This window comes from Camelus ferus, chromosome 5 (assembly GCF_009834535.1).
Source record: "Camelus ferus isolate YT-003-E chromosome 5, BCGSAC_Cfer_1.0, whole genome shotgun sequence".
Classification (NCBI taxonomy): domain Eukaryota; kingdom Metazoa; phylum Chordata; class Mammalia; order Artiodactyla; family Camelidae; genus Camelus; species Camelus ferus.
Genome location: NC_045700.1, coordinates 16,589,071 through 16,602,380, shown reverse-complemented (window position 1 = coordinate 16,602,380; position 13,310 = coordinate 16,589,071). Strand labels below are relative to the sequence as shown.

The 13,310-nt window shown below is 45.6% G+C and overlaps 1 protein-coding gene across 6 annotated transcripts in view; it reads right to left on the bottom strand.

Moving 5' to 3' along the window:
* Positions 1–13,310, bottom strand: part of MGAT5 (alpha-1,6-mannosylglycoprotein 6-beta-N-acetylglucosaminyltransferase) — a 333,568-nt gene that overhangs the window by 33,403 nt on the left and 286,855 nt on the right. For all 6 annotated transcript variants that reach the window (XM_032479342.1, XM_032479341.1, XM_032479339.1 and 3 more), the window contains one exon: positions 5,342–5,488. In XM_032479342.1, the coding sequence (XP_032335233.1) occupies positions 5,342–5,488 (147 nt within the window). The remainder of the gene's footprint in view (positions 1–5,341; positions 5,489–13,310) is intronic.

Below are 13,310 nucleotides of genomic sequence, written 5' to 3'. Positions count from 1 at the left end.
GATTCATTATTTCCCCCTCCGAATGTTATGTTCCCCCTTGTTAATTTATTGAGAACTGTCTGATCTAAGCTACTTCATTGTGTATCAATCAGCAAACTTACTGGAGTATAGTTTGTAAATGTAATGAACATCTTATTAAATATGAGACGTTACTTCAGAGCAGCTATTAAATCTCCAGTAAGAACATAAGTTCTCTTTATGGAAAAGGAAACCCTGGAGCCAGAGAATTCTAAAGGTTTACAAAATGTCAGAATAATGATCAAGAATCTACTAATATGTTTCCCAATATAAAGATAAAAATCCAATTTATATTATATTTCAAGTATAACTTGAAGCAACCACATTATACTTAAGGCATTATAGAACTCTGCTCCCTGAGTGTGTACACTGTAGTTTTAAAAATGGGTCCACAAACTGGAGCAGTCACTATGGAGAACAGTACGGAGGTTCCTTAAAAAAAACTAAAAATACAATCACCATATGATCCAGCAATCCCACTTCTGGGCATATATATGGAGAAAACTCTAATTTGAAAAGATATATGCACCCCAATGTTCATAGCAGCACTGTTTACAATAGCCAAGACATGGAAGCAACCTAAATGTCCATCAACAGATGACTGGATTAAGAAGATGTGGTATATATATACAATTGAATACTATTCAGCCATAAAAAGAAATGAAATAATGTTATTTGCAACAACATGGATGGACCTAGAGATTATCATACTAAATGAAGTAAGTTGGTCAGAGAAAGATAAATATCATACGATATCACTTATATATGGAATCTAAAAAAATGAAAACAAATGAACTTACTTATAAAACAGAAAGAGACTCAGATATAGAAAACAAACTTATGGTTACCAGTGGCGGAAGAAGGTGGGGAAGGATAAATCAGGAGTTTGGGATTAGCAGATACAAATTACTATATATAAAACAGAAAAACAACATAGATCCTACTGTACAGCACAGGGAATAATAGGAGCCTGTAATGAAAAAGAATATGTATATATATGTATAATTGAATCACTGTTGTACAACAGAAAATAACACAACATTGTAAATCAACTATACATCAATTTTAAAAAAGGGGAAAAATAAAAATGGGTCCAATGTAAAAATAAAAACAAACCTTTTTTGTTTTCTAAAAACAAAGAAAAATGTCTTCTCTTAAGATGAAAGCAAAGAAGAGACATATATGCAATTTATATGTATCTATTTATATGGATCAAATGTGGCTTAGCTCAAAAAATTAGCAAGGGCTCAAAAAGACAGCTACGTAACTATGTATGGTTTGGTTAACATCTTTCCACTTGTTGAAGAAAAAAAAAGGCCACTTTCTGGGGATTTTTGACTCCTGGAGATCTGTAGAAGTGTTGATAGCTCCTTCTCAATTAAAAGCATCTTTGATCAGGAGGATTTTGTGGCTTTCGTGAACTGAAAGAGCAGAACAGGGTGGCCCACCTGCCCGTGAGGTCAAGTTCACTGGCTCCTCTCACAGCTCTGTCATATCACTGGCTACCAGCCTGCTCTCTGCAACTCCAGCAGAGAAGGAAATGGACATCAGATGGAACCTGCCCTCCTGCATAAAGCAAAGTGACCTGTTTGGGGTTTCCCTGCAACACATCAACATTCATGCTTCTCAAGCCTGAAACCTGCCTCCTCTTTTCCTTTAAAGCACAGCTCCCCCACCATCCCCTTCTCAGCTAACCCAGCACATTCTCCACCTAGGCGCAACTCCAAGTTAACTTCTCCTCCTTCATGCATTCGGCTATTTCTCTCTGCATTCCCGTCAATTAGGCTTCACTCTAATCACACTTCCATATCAAAATCTGAGCTCATGGGAAACAGGAAATGTGTCTTGATAAGTTCCCCCAATGTGGTGACTTAGTACCATGGACCTTGTGGGGATCCAATGGACATCTGTCGACCTGACCTGCATCCCAGCCCTCCAGTGGGAGCCCAGAACTGATGGAGTCCTCGGTGGGAGGTCACTTGCTGAGCAGCTGTGGAAAGGCTCCCACAGTGCTATTCTAACTAGAGTCTCCCTCCAGGACTGGTACAACAAGCTTGACGGGACAGGAGGAAGCAAGCGCCTGGGCGGCAGCCTCAACACCTATTCTCTTTATGTCATGAAGAATGAAAACCCTCTGCAATCTTAACAAAAAGCAAATTAGTGAAAGATCACAACTGATAGGATGAATGTACTTTCCCCAACAATTTCACACTGACTGATCCAATCTATCTTAACATTCCATCATTCACAGAGAAAAGGTTAGATTGTGTTTAAGAGTGTTTAAAAATTTTTTTTTCCAGGAAAAAGTACTCAGTTGTAACCCAGTGTTATCAAAATCTTTAGAATGATCAAACTTTAAATTATCATTTAATGCTAACAATCGAGAAGGTGCCAAGTTGGTCTAAAATACTTTGATGACTCATTTCCCAAAGGCTTGTATATAGAAACTGCAGTAAGAAAAGAGATGGATTTCTTTGCTTTTCATACACTAAAAAATCACGATGAGGGAAAATACCACTGTAATAACAGTTGCAAACAAGACCCACTGATATACGGCAAAAATAAACGGGCAAAAGCTGGAGGAGAACCAGGATATGTGTGAAGTCTCAAAGTACCTCCCCCAACATAGAGGAAAATAGTAACTTTATAGTGGAGAATCCTATCAAACACTGCCTTAGCCAAGTGATCAAAGTTAACATCACCAGTAATAAGACAACATCACGCAGCCCCTAATATGATACACTGAGGCCACATCACTTTCGTGGGATTCTTGCCCAAAACATGTAACCTCAAACTAATCAGGAGAAACACCAGTCAAATCCAAATTGAGGGACATTGTATAAAACAACTCAGTGGCACTCTTTCAAAATGTCAAGACCATGAATGACAGTGAAAGACTGAGGAATTGAAGCAGACAAGACAGGGAAAGGCCATGTGGAATCTTGGACCAGAAGAAGGATAGTAACTGGAAAAACTGGTAAAGTCCAAATACAGTCTGTGGTTTAGATAATACCAAGGTACCAATGTTAATTTCTTGGTTTTGACAATTGCACCGTGGTTTTATAGTATGTTACTATTAGTGGAAGCTGGATGAAGCATATAACCAAACTCTGTACTATTTTTGCACCTCTTGTATGAGACTAAAATTATCTCAAAATAAATAGAAAGCAAGTTCCAACAATTCCACTTGTAGGTATATATACCCCAAAGATTTGAAAGCAAAGACTCAAAGAGATACTTGTACACCAATGTTCACAGTAGCATTATTCATAATAGACAAGAAGTGGAAATAATCCAAATGTTCCAGGAATAGATGAATGGACAAATAAAAAGTGGTCTATCCACACAACGAAAATATTATTCAGCCCTGAAAAAGAATGAGATTCTGACACATGCTACAACGTAAGTGAACCCTGAAAACCTGCTTAGTGAAATAAACCAGTCACAAAAGGACAAATACTGGAAGATTCCACTTACATTAGTTACCTAGAATAAGTAAACTTACAGAGACAGAAAGCAGAGTAGAGGTTTCATTTCTTTTCTGTTCTATTCTTTTCTATCCTATTCTATTCCATTCCATTCCATTCCACTCCACTCCACTCCATTCCAGGCTGTGGGGAAGGCAGAATGGGGAGTTACTGTTAATGTAAAGAGCTTCTGTTTGGAATGGACATGGTGATGAATGGTATGAAATGGACAGTGGTGATGACTGTACAATATTATGAATGTACTGAATGCCAGTGAACTGTACACTAGAAAAAGGTTAAAATGATAGTTTTTCATTGTACATAATTTATCACAAAAAAGTGGAGAAAACATTGAATATGACAAATAATTACCCAATTTAGGCAGAGGTAGAACGTCAGACACTTCCTACACGCAAGTGAAAACACAGGAATGATTGATTTAGCCCATGTTTTCTACCCAGAACTCCAAAGTTTCAAGTCAGTCAGTCACCCACTAAAACAGAGACGCCTACGTTGAGATGTTCTCACTGCTGGGGAGCGAAGAATAAGGTCCTTGGTGCCAGACTGAAGGTTCTGGATCTGTGCCCCAGTGCCTCCCACAGCACCTGAAGTCCAAATACTGTGGGCATTAAGTACAGCTGAGGAATGGTCCCCCAAAAAGAACACTCCACAAAAGGACACACACACCGTTAGTTGGTCAGAGGGTACCGGGGCCACAGGTGCATCTTTTTCAGGGTCATCTGTAGCCATGCTTCATGCTCATCTTCCTCCATCTCTTTGGACTCTTTCACCAATGATGAGGAAGGTCAAGGAGAAGAACTCTCAAAATAATCACCTCTATGGCCTGGCAAGCCCTCTGCCTGATCAGCAAAGAATAATTACGAAAGATGTGTTTTATACACTTTTGGAGGAAGGGGGGAGATCAGAAGAATTGACCCAGAAAGGTTTAAAAGTAGCAGAGTTGAAAAATGAATGCCTTAAAGACAGTGCTAAGTCATGGGAGAGCTGCCTGGCAGGGCCCTTCGCAGGAGAAGGTCCCCGATGACAAGGGCTCTGTGACGATGACACTTAGAGGCTTCCTCCTCACCAGCAGCCTGAAGGTCCACTTAGTAAGTGCCCAGAAAGAATAAGGAATCAATCTTATGGTTTCTTGCCCACACTTGCTCCTGGCCAGATACGGAAACACCCAGCTTGGTCACTCACGTGCTCTACATGACTCTTGTTTATTGTCCCAGATTGAATCCAACTGCCCTCAATGGTGATTCATCACCCACTGGGGATTTGAGAGGATCTCCGAAGGCCATTCAAGTGAGGCTTCTGTAAACAGTTCGAGCAATGGCAGGACGGCTTCTCCGGATGGTGCCTGCTGACAGTGGGCTAAGATACCGGGCACGCTACTTCAGTCACCCATGATACATCTTTTCTCTCAATATAATGATTGTTTAAGGAAGGACCCCACAGCTCATCATGGAGAGTAGATTCTTTGAAAATACCTGTTAACCAGTTGATTTTCTTTTTATTCCATAAACGCTAATCATTCAGAAAATCAGAGTCCAGCTACTTAGAGATGTCTGTTCAAATCAGGACAGAGTTGGGGTAGAGTGAAAAGACGCCATGCTTTGTAGCGAGATGGAAATAGATTCAAATCCTGAGTCTGCCGCTACCCAGCAAGGGGGCGTAATCAAGCCTTACACCTCTCTGAGCCCCGGCACCCTCTCCTCCTTCCACCCAACAACATGAGAGGCAGGTGACAACACCTACCAGCCCAGGCTACGAGGTGCCAATGGGTACCGAGCACTCTGTAAACTGCTCTCATTCACATTAGCCAAAGGACAATGATTTTCACAGATGCTCACCTCTCTCAGAGTTGGCTTGCCGATGAAGAAGTCTGTGTTCTTGCTGCTTTTGGGTGGGTTGAACTTGGGATTCAGGAAAGCACAGCCATTTGCGATGGCCTCCAGGGGTGCCGGCCCCTCGTAAGGGAACCCCAGTCCCACAAACAGCTGTAAAACAGAGAAGCATGTCACAGGTAAACACATCCGTCAGGACTGGCGGCCCTGGCTCCCCGGGGTCTCTTCTGTGCTCCATTCCTGTGCAGACGCCTCGGAGGCTGGAAAGTTTCCAGACCCTTGTGGGGTGGGAGAGGGTGCAGCGAGAAGCCAGCTTACATCAGGGCCTGAAAAACATGCCCAGGGACCTTGAAAGGCCCAGGAAGCCGCTCAGGTCCTGGTGAACCCCCCCACTTTGTAAACAAGGAAAGTCATAAAAACAACAACAAAAACCAAGACCCAACAATCACCTTTCTGTGACTCACCAGGAGACACGACTGGAACAACACTTGCTTAACTAAACAGAAGGTTTCTTCACTGAACCAGAGGAACAACAGGCCCTTTCAGTGATGCCAGGCAGGGGGACAGAAAGGTCACTCGGCGGTTTGATGACGGTTCAAATGCCTTGAAATGACAGCATGTCGGCAAACACAGGTTCTCCTGTGGGGTGTTCACTGGGGGACACCCACATCTCGGTTTTAATTTTCCCCTCGGTGTGGGGAGAGGGTGGGAAGCTGGAACCGGGCATGGCTTTCTTTCCCTCCAGCAAGCACACCCTGCGTTTTCCCCACGGCAGACAAGAGATGGCAGCAAAAACACATCTCAGAGTCCTCGTCATGATAGCGGCTGTGACAACGGGGACCTGGGGCTGCAGTTCAGTGGCCCCGATTCCTGGGTCCAGAAACGAACCGACATCTCAGAGGAATGCCTCCCTGCGTATCCTCACATGGCTGGAGGGCTGTGGGTCCTGATGGGCAGTGTCCAAGTCTGGGCTTGGTGACACGTGCCATCTCCCTCCCCACATGATGAGCCGATCTGCAACCACTTCAGTCCCCAGGGCACATCAAGCGGCACGGGATAACCAGGCCCCAGGGTACGGTTTCCTTCTGCCATCGCCTTGGGTGACAGCCACACGGCCAGGCCCCGAGAGTAAGGACACCGTGGAACTGGCTACGAATGGCTGGATGCTTGAGTCTCCTTCCCTGGGCCCTCTCCCCCTCTCCCCAGCAGCAATCCTGCCATTGCAGCTGCTTTAATTGAACAATTATTTGGAATGGTTCTGCCTAGAGAGCCCTGAGTCCAAGCTGCTGGGTTCCCTGGGCAACCCTGGAAGATGCAGAACAGATGTGCTGGGCACTCGATTCCAGGGCTGAACATGCAGCGTGGCCCCCATTACACAATATTGGAGATTCATAAAGCGCCCCTCCCCACCCCCCGCCATTAGGGAATTTTCTGAGGCAAGAAATCTCAGGTTTTCTGGAAAGACTTCCGATCCTGTAACCGTATGCTCTTTTGCACAGACCAGGGTACTTCAGCTTTTTGTTGTTTTGGAAGAATGACCTTTCGTACCCTGCAGACCTCGAGATGACTGTCAGGGGTATCCACAGTGGGGGGAACTGGGGAAGAAAAGCTTCAAGAAGCCAGCAGAACCCCCACTGTTGGCTGGGTCGTTCCTCCCGGGGCAGAAGAACCAGAGACACGGGGTGGGGGCGGGGTGAGGAGGGAAAACATGGAGCCTGGCCACCGTATGACAGAGGGCGTCTCCACCACCATTTGGAGGCCCAGTTTCTGGACTGTATTATGTATGTAGCTAACAGGGGTAAGATTATCAGAGAGAATTTGTATGTATGGGTTTGGTCTGGGCGTGTGGCTCATGGGCGGGGGGACACCTGACAGCAGCAGGAGAAACTGAAGGAACCAGTGGGAAGGACTGGTCCCAAGATACCCCAGCTTCATTAAATATGAAGAACCCAGGGTTACTATCCTTTAGGCTTTCAAACTCTGTCATCTGCCGCCCCCATCAGATTTTGGGGAGGGAGTGCTGGCTCTCCAGAGGAAAGAGGGCCTCCATCAGGTTGCGGCTGAGCTTAAGAAAGCACAGGGCTTCCAGATCCTGGAAGACGCAGACAGCGGTTTTCCTGACCTCTGAAAAGCAGGGCCTGCCACCAAGTGCGGATACCTTCATCAACTCTACAGTGCAGAGGACAACTTTGGAGGAAATGTGCAAGGAACACAATGCTTGTCTATTTAAATAGAAAATCCTGGGGAAAAAAAATTAATTAGCTCCTTCAGACCCACCAATCTAAACCCATTAATTAAAAGGATTTGAGGCTGTTGCTTAATGGACTTGAATGTGACCTAGGTTTAATTATATCTGAATAACAATTTGCACCATCTCTTGTGCCCCGCTGGCACCGGAATATCTCAGTGCACATAAAATAAACACTTTAGGCTAACTCTCCAAAGCCTCACCATTTCAGAATGAAGCTTCAACAAAACCCACACAACTTTTTGGCAAGGAGCTTTTCTCGTCACGCTAGTCAGGATTGCAGGAAATGCATTAGCTGGAAACACCAAACTAATGGTTCTTTGCCACTGCTGTCAATAGGCAATTTTTCCCCTTGCTTTCTGTGGTACTTATTACCTGGGACATTATAATGGAGCAGATGTATGAAGGTCAGACAGCACACTTGAGGTTTGAATGACAGCAGGATGGGCAGAGACAGCCCATCCATCACCAAAGGGCATTCTGTGAACTTCTGAGTGCTTCCGGCCCTGCCACACACTGGGCCCTTAACCACACTGAAGTGCTTTTCCCCTAAATCCCCATCCCACCCGAGTTATCCCGCCCACTTACAGATTTCCTTAGCGTGTGGGCAGGAGACACCACAAGAATGCGTTCAAGTGCAGGCGCTTAACTCGGCAGGAGGAACCCAGGCACTGTTTTATTGATACTTCATCTGGCTCTCAGAAACCCAGCATCTAAGGAGGGCATTCCAGATGACAGACCGCCTCCAAGGCTGCATTTCTACTCCATCCATGAGCATTTCTAAACAGAGGAATGACATGCTCCGAAACTGAATTCCTGAACGTTAGTTCAGGAACAGAGAACTAAGGAAGCCCCCTACGTTTTCATTGGTGGCGCAGGATTGGGACATCCTTATGCATCGACAGAGCTCAGTAAAACCACTCCGATTTTCACTCTGCGTGAAAGGAGAAATGATGCTGGTTTAAACCCCTAGGTGGAGTACTTAGCCAAGAATCCCTTAAACGTGGATAAAGGTCATTCTTAGGGAGAATCCATGGGTGTGATCCGTTTCCAGTCCCTCTGGATGGGGAACATCAAAAATTATCAAAAACAGGAGACTACCTGCCCAGTGGACACTTTCCTGACTCATTTTAATTAGCCAAGTTGGTGGGGCGACTCTGAGCAACAAATCAGCTTCAGCTTATCCCCTAAATTGATTCTGAGCACAAAGTGATGAGGACAGCATGGTGATTAACAGCACAAGCTTGGGAGTCAGGCGTTGATCACATCACCTCCTGGCTCTGCAACTGTGGGAAACTGTAGCATGCCTCTTTCAGTGGACAGTCTGAGGTCCATTTATAATGCATTCTCTCCAGCTATGGGCCGTAGTCAAGGTTGACACAAGCTCTCTAACCTGTCTTTTCAGGTGCAAAGGGTTGGAAATAATCGTGCTTTATTTCCTGGGGATGCTGTGAGGATGAAATGAGGTGTTTGACGGAAGGGATGGATTCTAAGGTCTGGGCACATAGGAAATGAACTTGAACGCTAGTCCAGGTTCAGACTGACGCTCAACTTCGCATGCAGCTGCACATCTATAACCCTGCGTGGTCTAGCCAGTCTGGGTGTGCGGCAGTTGTGGTGGTAGGCTTTTATGAGATGCTCAGCACCTGTACGTGTATTTATGAATCCTCAGTGTTTCATAAGGTACCTAGACTGAAAAACGGAGCAGGGCGTCCATCAGAAGAGAGGACACGGTTTACAGTGACTGTGTCATGGAAAGGCAGGTCCCATGAGCTGCTATGGTTAAGCCCTACTTGTTTATTCTTCATATAATGATTGGGAATTATTACATCTTTAGTAACAGGTATCCCTTTTATATCTTTATAAAGAATCCATACAAAGGCTGGGTATGGAGAAAATTTATTTTCCTGAGAAGTGACGCTTTCATGTAGCCTGAAGGGTCCCTCTCTGGACATCTGTCTTCTCTTCTGCACCCAGTGCTGAAGAAGAGACAACAGTGGCCAAAATCTCTCCCCTATATGTTTGGCTACACCTTCCCATGGGCTCCTCAAGACTCTAACCTACACGACCAGAAGCGTCTCTCATAAAAAGCTACAAGGGCAAAGGAGGTAAAGACAGTGATACTTGTCAAGCATGTTTCAATGTCCAAGGTCAGTCAGAATTGGATGCTAAATCAAAGGCTATTTCCTGGAGACCTGCTCACTGGGTAGACCCCCAGACCATGCCCAGCTACCTAAGCAGCCTTCCAGAAATAAAACAGAACCAAATGCAACAACTTCAAGACCCAAAGCCCTCGCACTTCAGTCATTTAGAATTCCCAGCACAGAGTCCAATGCACTACACTTTGCTCTGCAAATGCATTAACTGTGGAGATGGAGAGAAAGAGAATATGCAGATATGTGTAAAATTATAGATGCTGACCGTCGTCAGCTGTGCGGCATGAATGTTTACCATTACAGGGCAGCTCAGGCATTACTTCCCTGGAGGAGCCTTCCTTGACCATCCCTCTCTCACCCCAGCTCCACACCAGGCTAACCGCCCCAGCTCTCAGCAGAGAGGCAGCACCACCGCCTACTCATTGCCACAGTAAGATGAGTCCTCATGGTACCGAGGTCCGAGGACTTTGTGATGAACAGGTAATTCACAGAAAGGGCTTTGCACAGGTTAAGTGTTAGAGAAAACGGCCGTTGCATGAAACCCTGGAGTCATGGGCACCATAAGAATATGAATGTGATGAATGTATGACAATGTGACGGTTCATTCCTGCCCTCCGCAGTGGGCGTGGCCTGCTATTTCAACAGCTTCCCAACATTGTCCACAACTGAATGGTTGACCCTGCTTACAGCATCCCAGTGAGGTTTTGTTTTGTCCTTCTTTATTATTATCTTTCATTATTTGTTTTTGCTGTTTCACTATTTCTTATTACATTTATTATTACCTCTCCTACCTGTATACTTTTCATACTGTTACAGCTACCTGTTTACCTGTCTGCGTGCTCCACCACACCTGTATACTCCTGGGGGCACTACCGCCTTAGTCATCCCCAGGTCCAGAACGCCTAGCCTAAGTCCTGGAATATATTCCGTACTTAATACACATTTGTCAGGTAAACAAGCAGAAGAATAAATATCACCAGATTAGATCTGGTGAGGAGAGGCTGAATGTTCCTGTGCGCATTTGGGTGTGAGATGTCCTTTTGTTCTTGAAGTTGGAGAGGTTATGGAGTCATCGCTACACCCTCTTCAGTCTACATATGTATGTGGGAGGAAACGTGTATGCATATGTATGTGTATGCAAGTTAGTTAGATTTCACTAGGATGAAATCTGCTTGATGGCCTGAGGGCGAATGTTTCAGTATCTTAAAGAGAAATGAAGGACTGATTGCTCCGTCAGTAAGCAAACTCTGGGCTCTTTCTCACAGGGCCTGGGGGGTGGGCAACACCATGGAGAGGCAGGCATGGGGTATGAGAATGGAAGGGTCCCTTGATGGGGAGATCTTGGAGATTCAGGCACAAACGCAGGAGGAAAGCAAGAAATACCCCCCCGGGGGGCGTGGCCGCAAGATACCAGATGACCAGTGGATATCACCTTGACTCCTTCCTTCCTCTCTACACAATTATCTGAAGGCCTCTACAAGCCATGCCCTGAGAAGGCATCTGTCCACAGAACAAGCAGAGCCCCTCTGCTGTCACGCACGGGAGACTGGCCTACTGGCGGGGGCTGCGTGGAGCCCCGGGCTTTTGAGAGTTTGTGCAACCAACCCCAAGCTCATGGGAAGAGTCACGGTTGATTCAGGGGTGAGGATCAGACACCAGGATGGGCTGGGACAGGGACAGTAGTACGTACTGCGTCTCTTCCAACCCTGCCTGGCCTTCTATAGCGAAGCTGATGAGCTGCCGTGGTCGGGAAACAGGGTCGTACACCCTACCCAAGGGCTGGAGGGGAGTGACCGGAGGTCCGGCGGGAAAGGGTGTGCACAACAGCACCAGCAGCTGCTAATTCCTCTGCTTTCCCACAGTCGGACTCTGTTCTCAACTCTGACTGTAAGAAAGAGAGGTACCCATTTGGACTCACTCCAAACGCTCCTCCAACCCAGTGTAGGATGCGAATGCCCACTGCTAGAAGGAAAGTCCCCTGGTTAGGCTGTGGGAGGTGGTCACGAAGAGGTTCACATGAGGCAGGTGAAGAAAGCAAGTGCATTAGAAGAGATGGAGATTTAAGCCAAAAATACAATGCACTGTCCCAGTCAGTCCGTGCTTACTAGCTTAAATTGCACTCCTGGGGTTTGCTGGCCTGAATGACTGGTCTGTGGTCCTTTGATAAATAATGAATTTATCGAAATTTACATGCCTATTAGAAGAGTCTTCTAGATTCAACAACTTCTCAGCTCTTAGAGCCCTGACTCGAGGGTTACACTGAATTCCTCCTCCGTCTTCATAGGAGCCTGCTAATGGCACCTGGGCCCCTAATGACACGCAGGGGCAAAATTCTGCTGAGCAGAGGGTTTCCTGGGCTGGGTGCAGAGATTCAAAGATGGCTCATAAAGAAAAATAATGAGTCAGAAGTTGATCATGCATCAATCATGTCCACCTGTCTCTAAACCTCACAGGGCACCTGCCTGGCTTCCCTCTCTGATAACGAGACTGAGGAGTGTGCAAATTCCATCCACTCCACACGCGTTGGCTTCTCCGCATCCCCAGGTCTCCATTTTCAATGTGGATTGGAATAAATCACTTTTAAACTGCTCAGAGACATGGAGGAAGGAGTGAGAGGCAGAAAGGTTTATAAATGCAAAGCCTGACTAGTCTTTAGTGTTATTATCCCAAAGCCCAAGATTCATTCGTTTCAGTGCTTGCTGTTGTGTCCTGGGTATACGGGGCGTCTCGGCGATACACTGACTCATTTTCATCATATCTGCCAACTGTTTTAGCCATAATTCCACTCAGAGTGCTTTACTATATTCTAGTCAGATGAACAGGCAATACAAAATGGGATCAGGACATCCTTGGAAGGTACCAGGTTTTCAAGGATAAACAGATGCCCCTTACGCTCAAAATTCCAGCCATCATCCTAGGTTCTTGGGCAATCTCCGACATCACAGCCTGGGCCTTCCAGATCCCTTCTCTGTTCCTCTCAGACATCAGGGACCTCAGATTCAGCCTATTTCCCATTCTCTGATGGGGTACGTGGATGGTGGGTAAGTAAGAACTCTTTTAAGATTTGCAGGGCTGAGTCATTTACAAGGCTGGATTAATAAAAGCGTGCAAGACAGATGACACGCTGCTGAAAACCAGAGCTGCCAGATGTAATTTTAAAGGAGCGTGAGCCTCTCCCGCAATCTGACGCAGGGAAAAGTAACACAAGGCCAATGGCAAAAATACCATTGCCGTTAAGAGGCCGGACATTCAAATGATTCGAAAATGTCATCCTAAGGCAGAAGGTGAACAGCGCAAACTGGAGAGAGCCCTTCACTCCAGGATGGCCACCGTCATCACTGCCGATGACCCTGTAAGGACATACAATCTTAATTAAACAACCCAGATCCAAATCTTTGGCTAAGGAGAAAAATAACTTCTCAAACTAATTTATCCAGGGCATCCCACACAAGACTGCAAGGCAGAATGATCAAATGTTTCTGCGTACAAGGAACTGAGGCAGACAGCAGATGCAGATTCTTTTGGCCACTGAGTATCCACTGAATATTCTTAAGTTTCTATGTTTATTCAT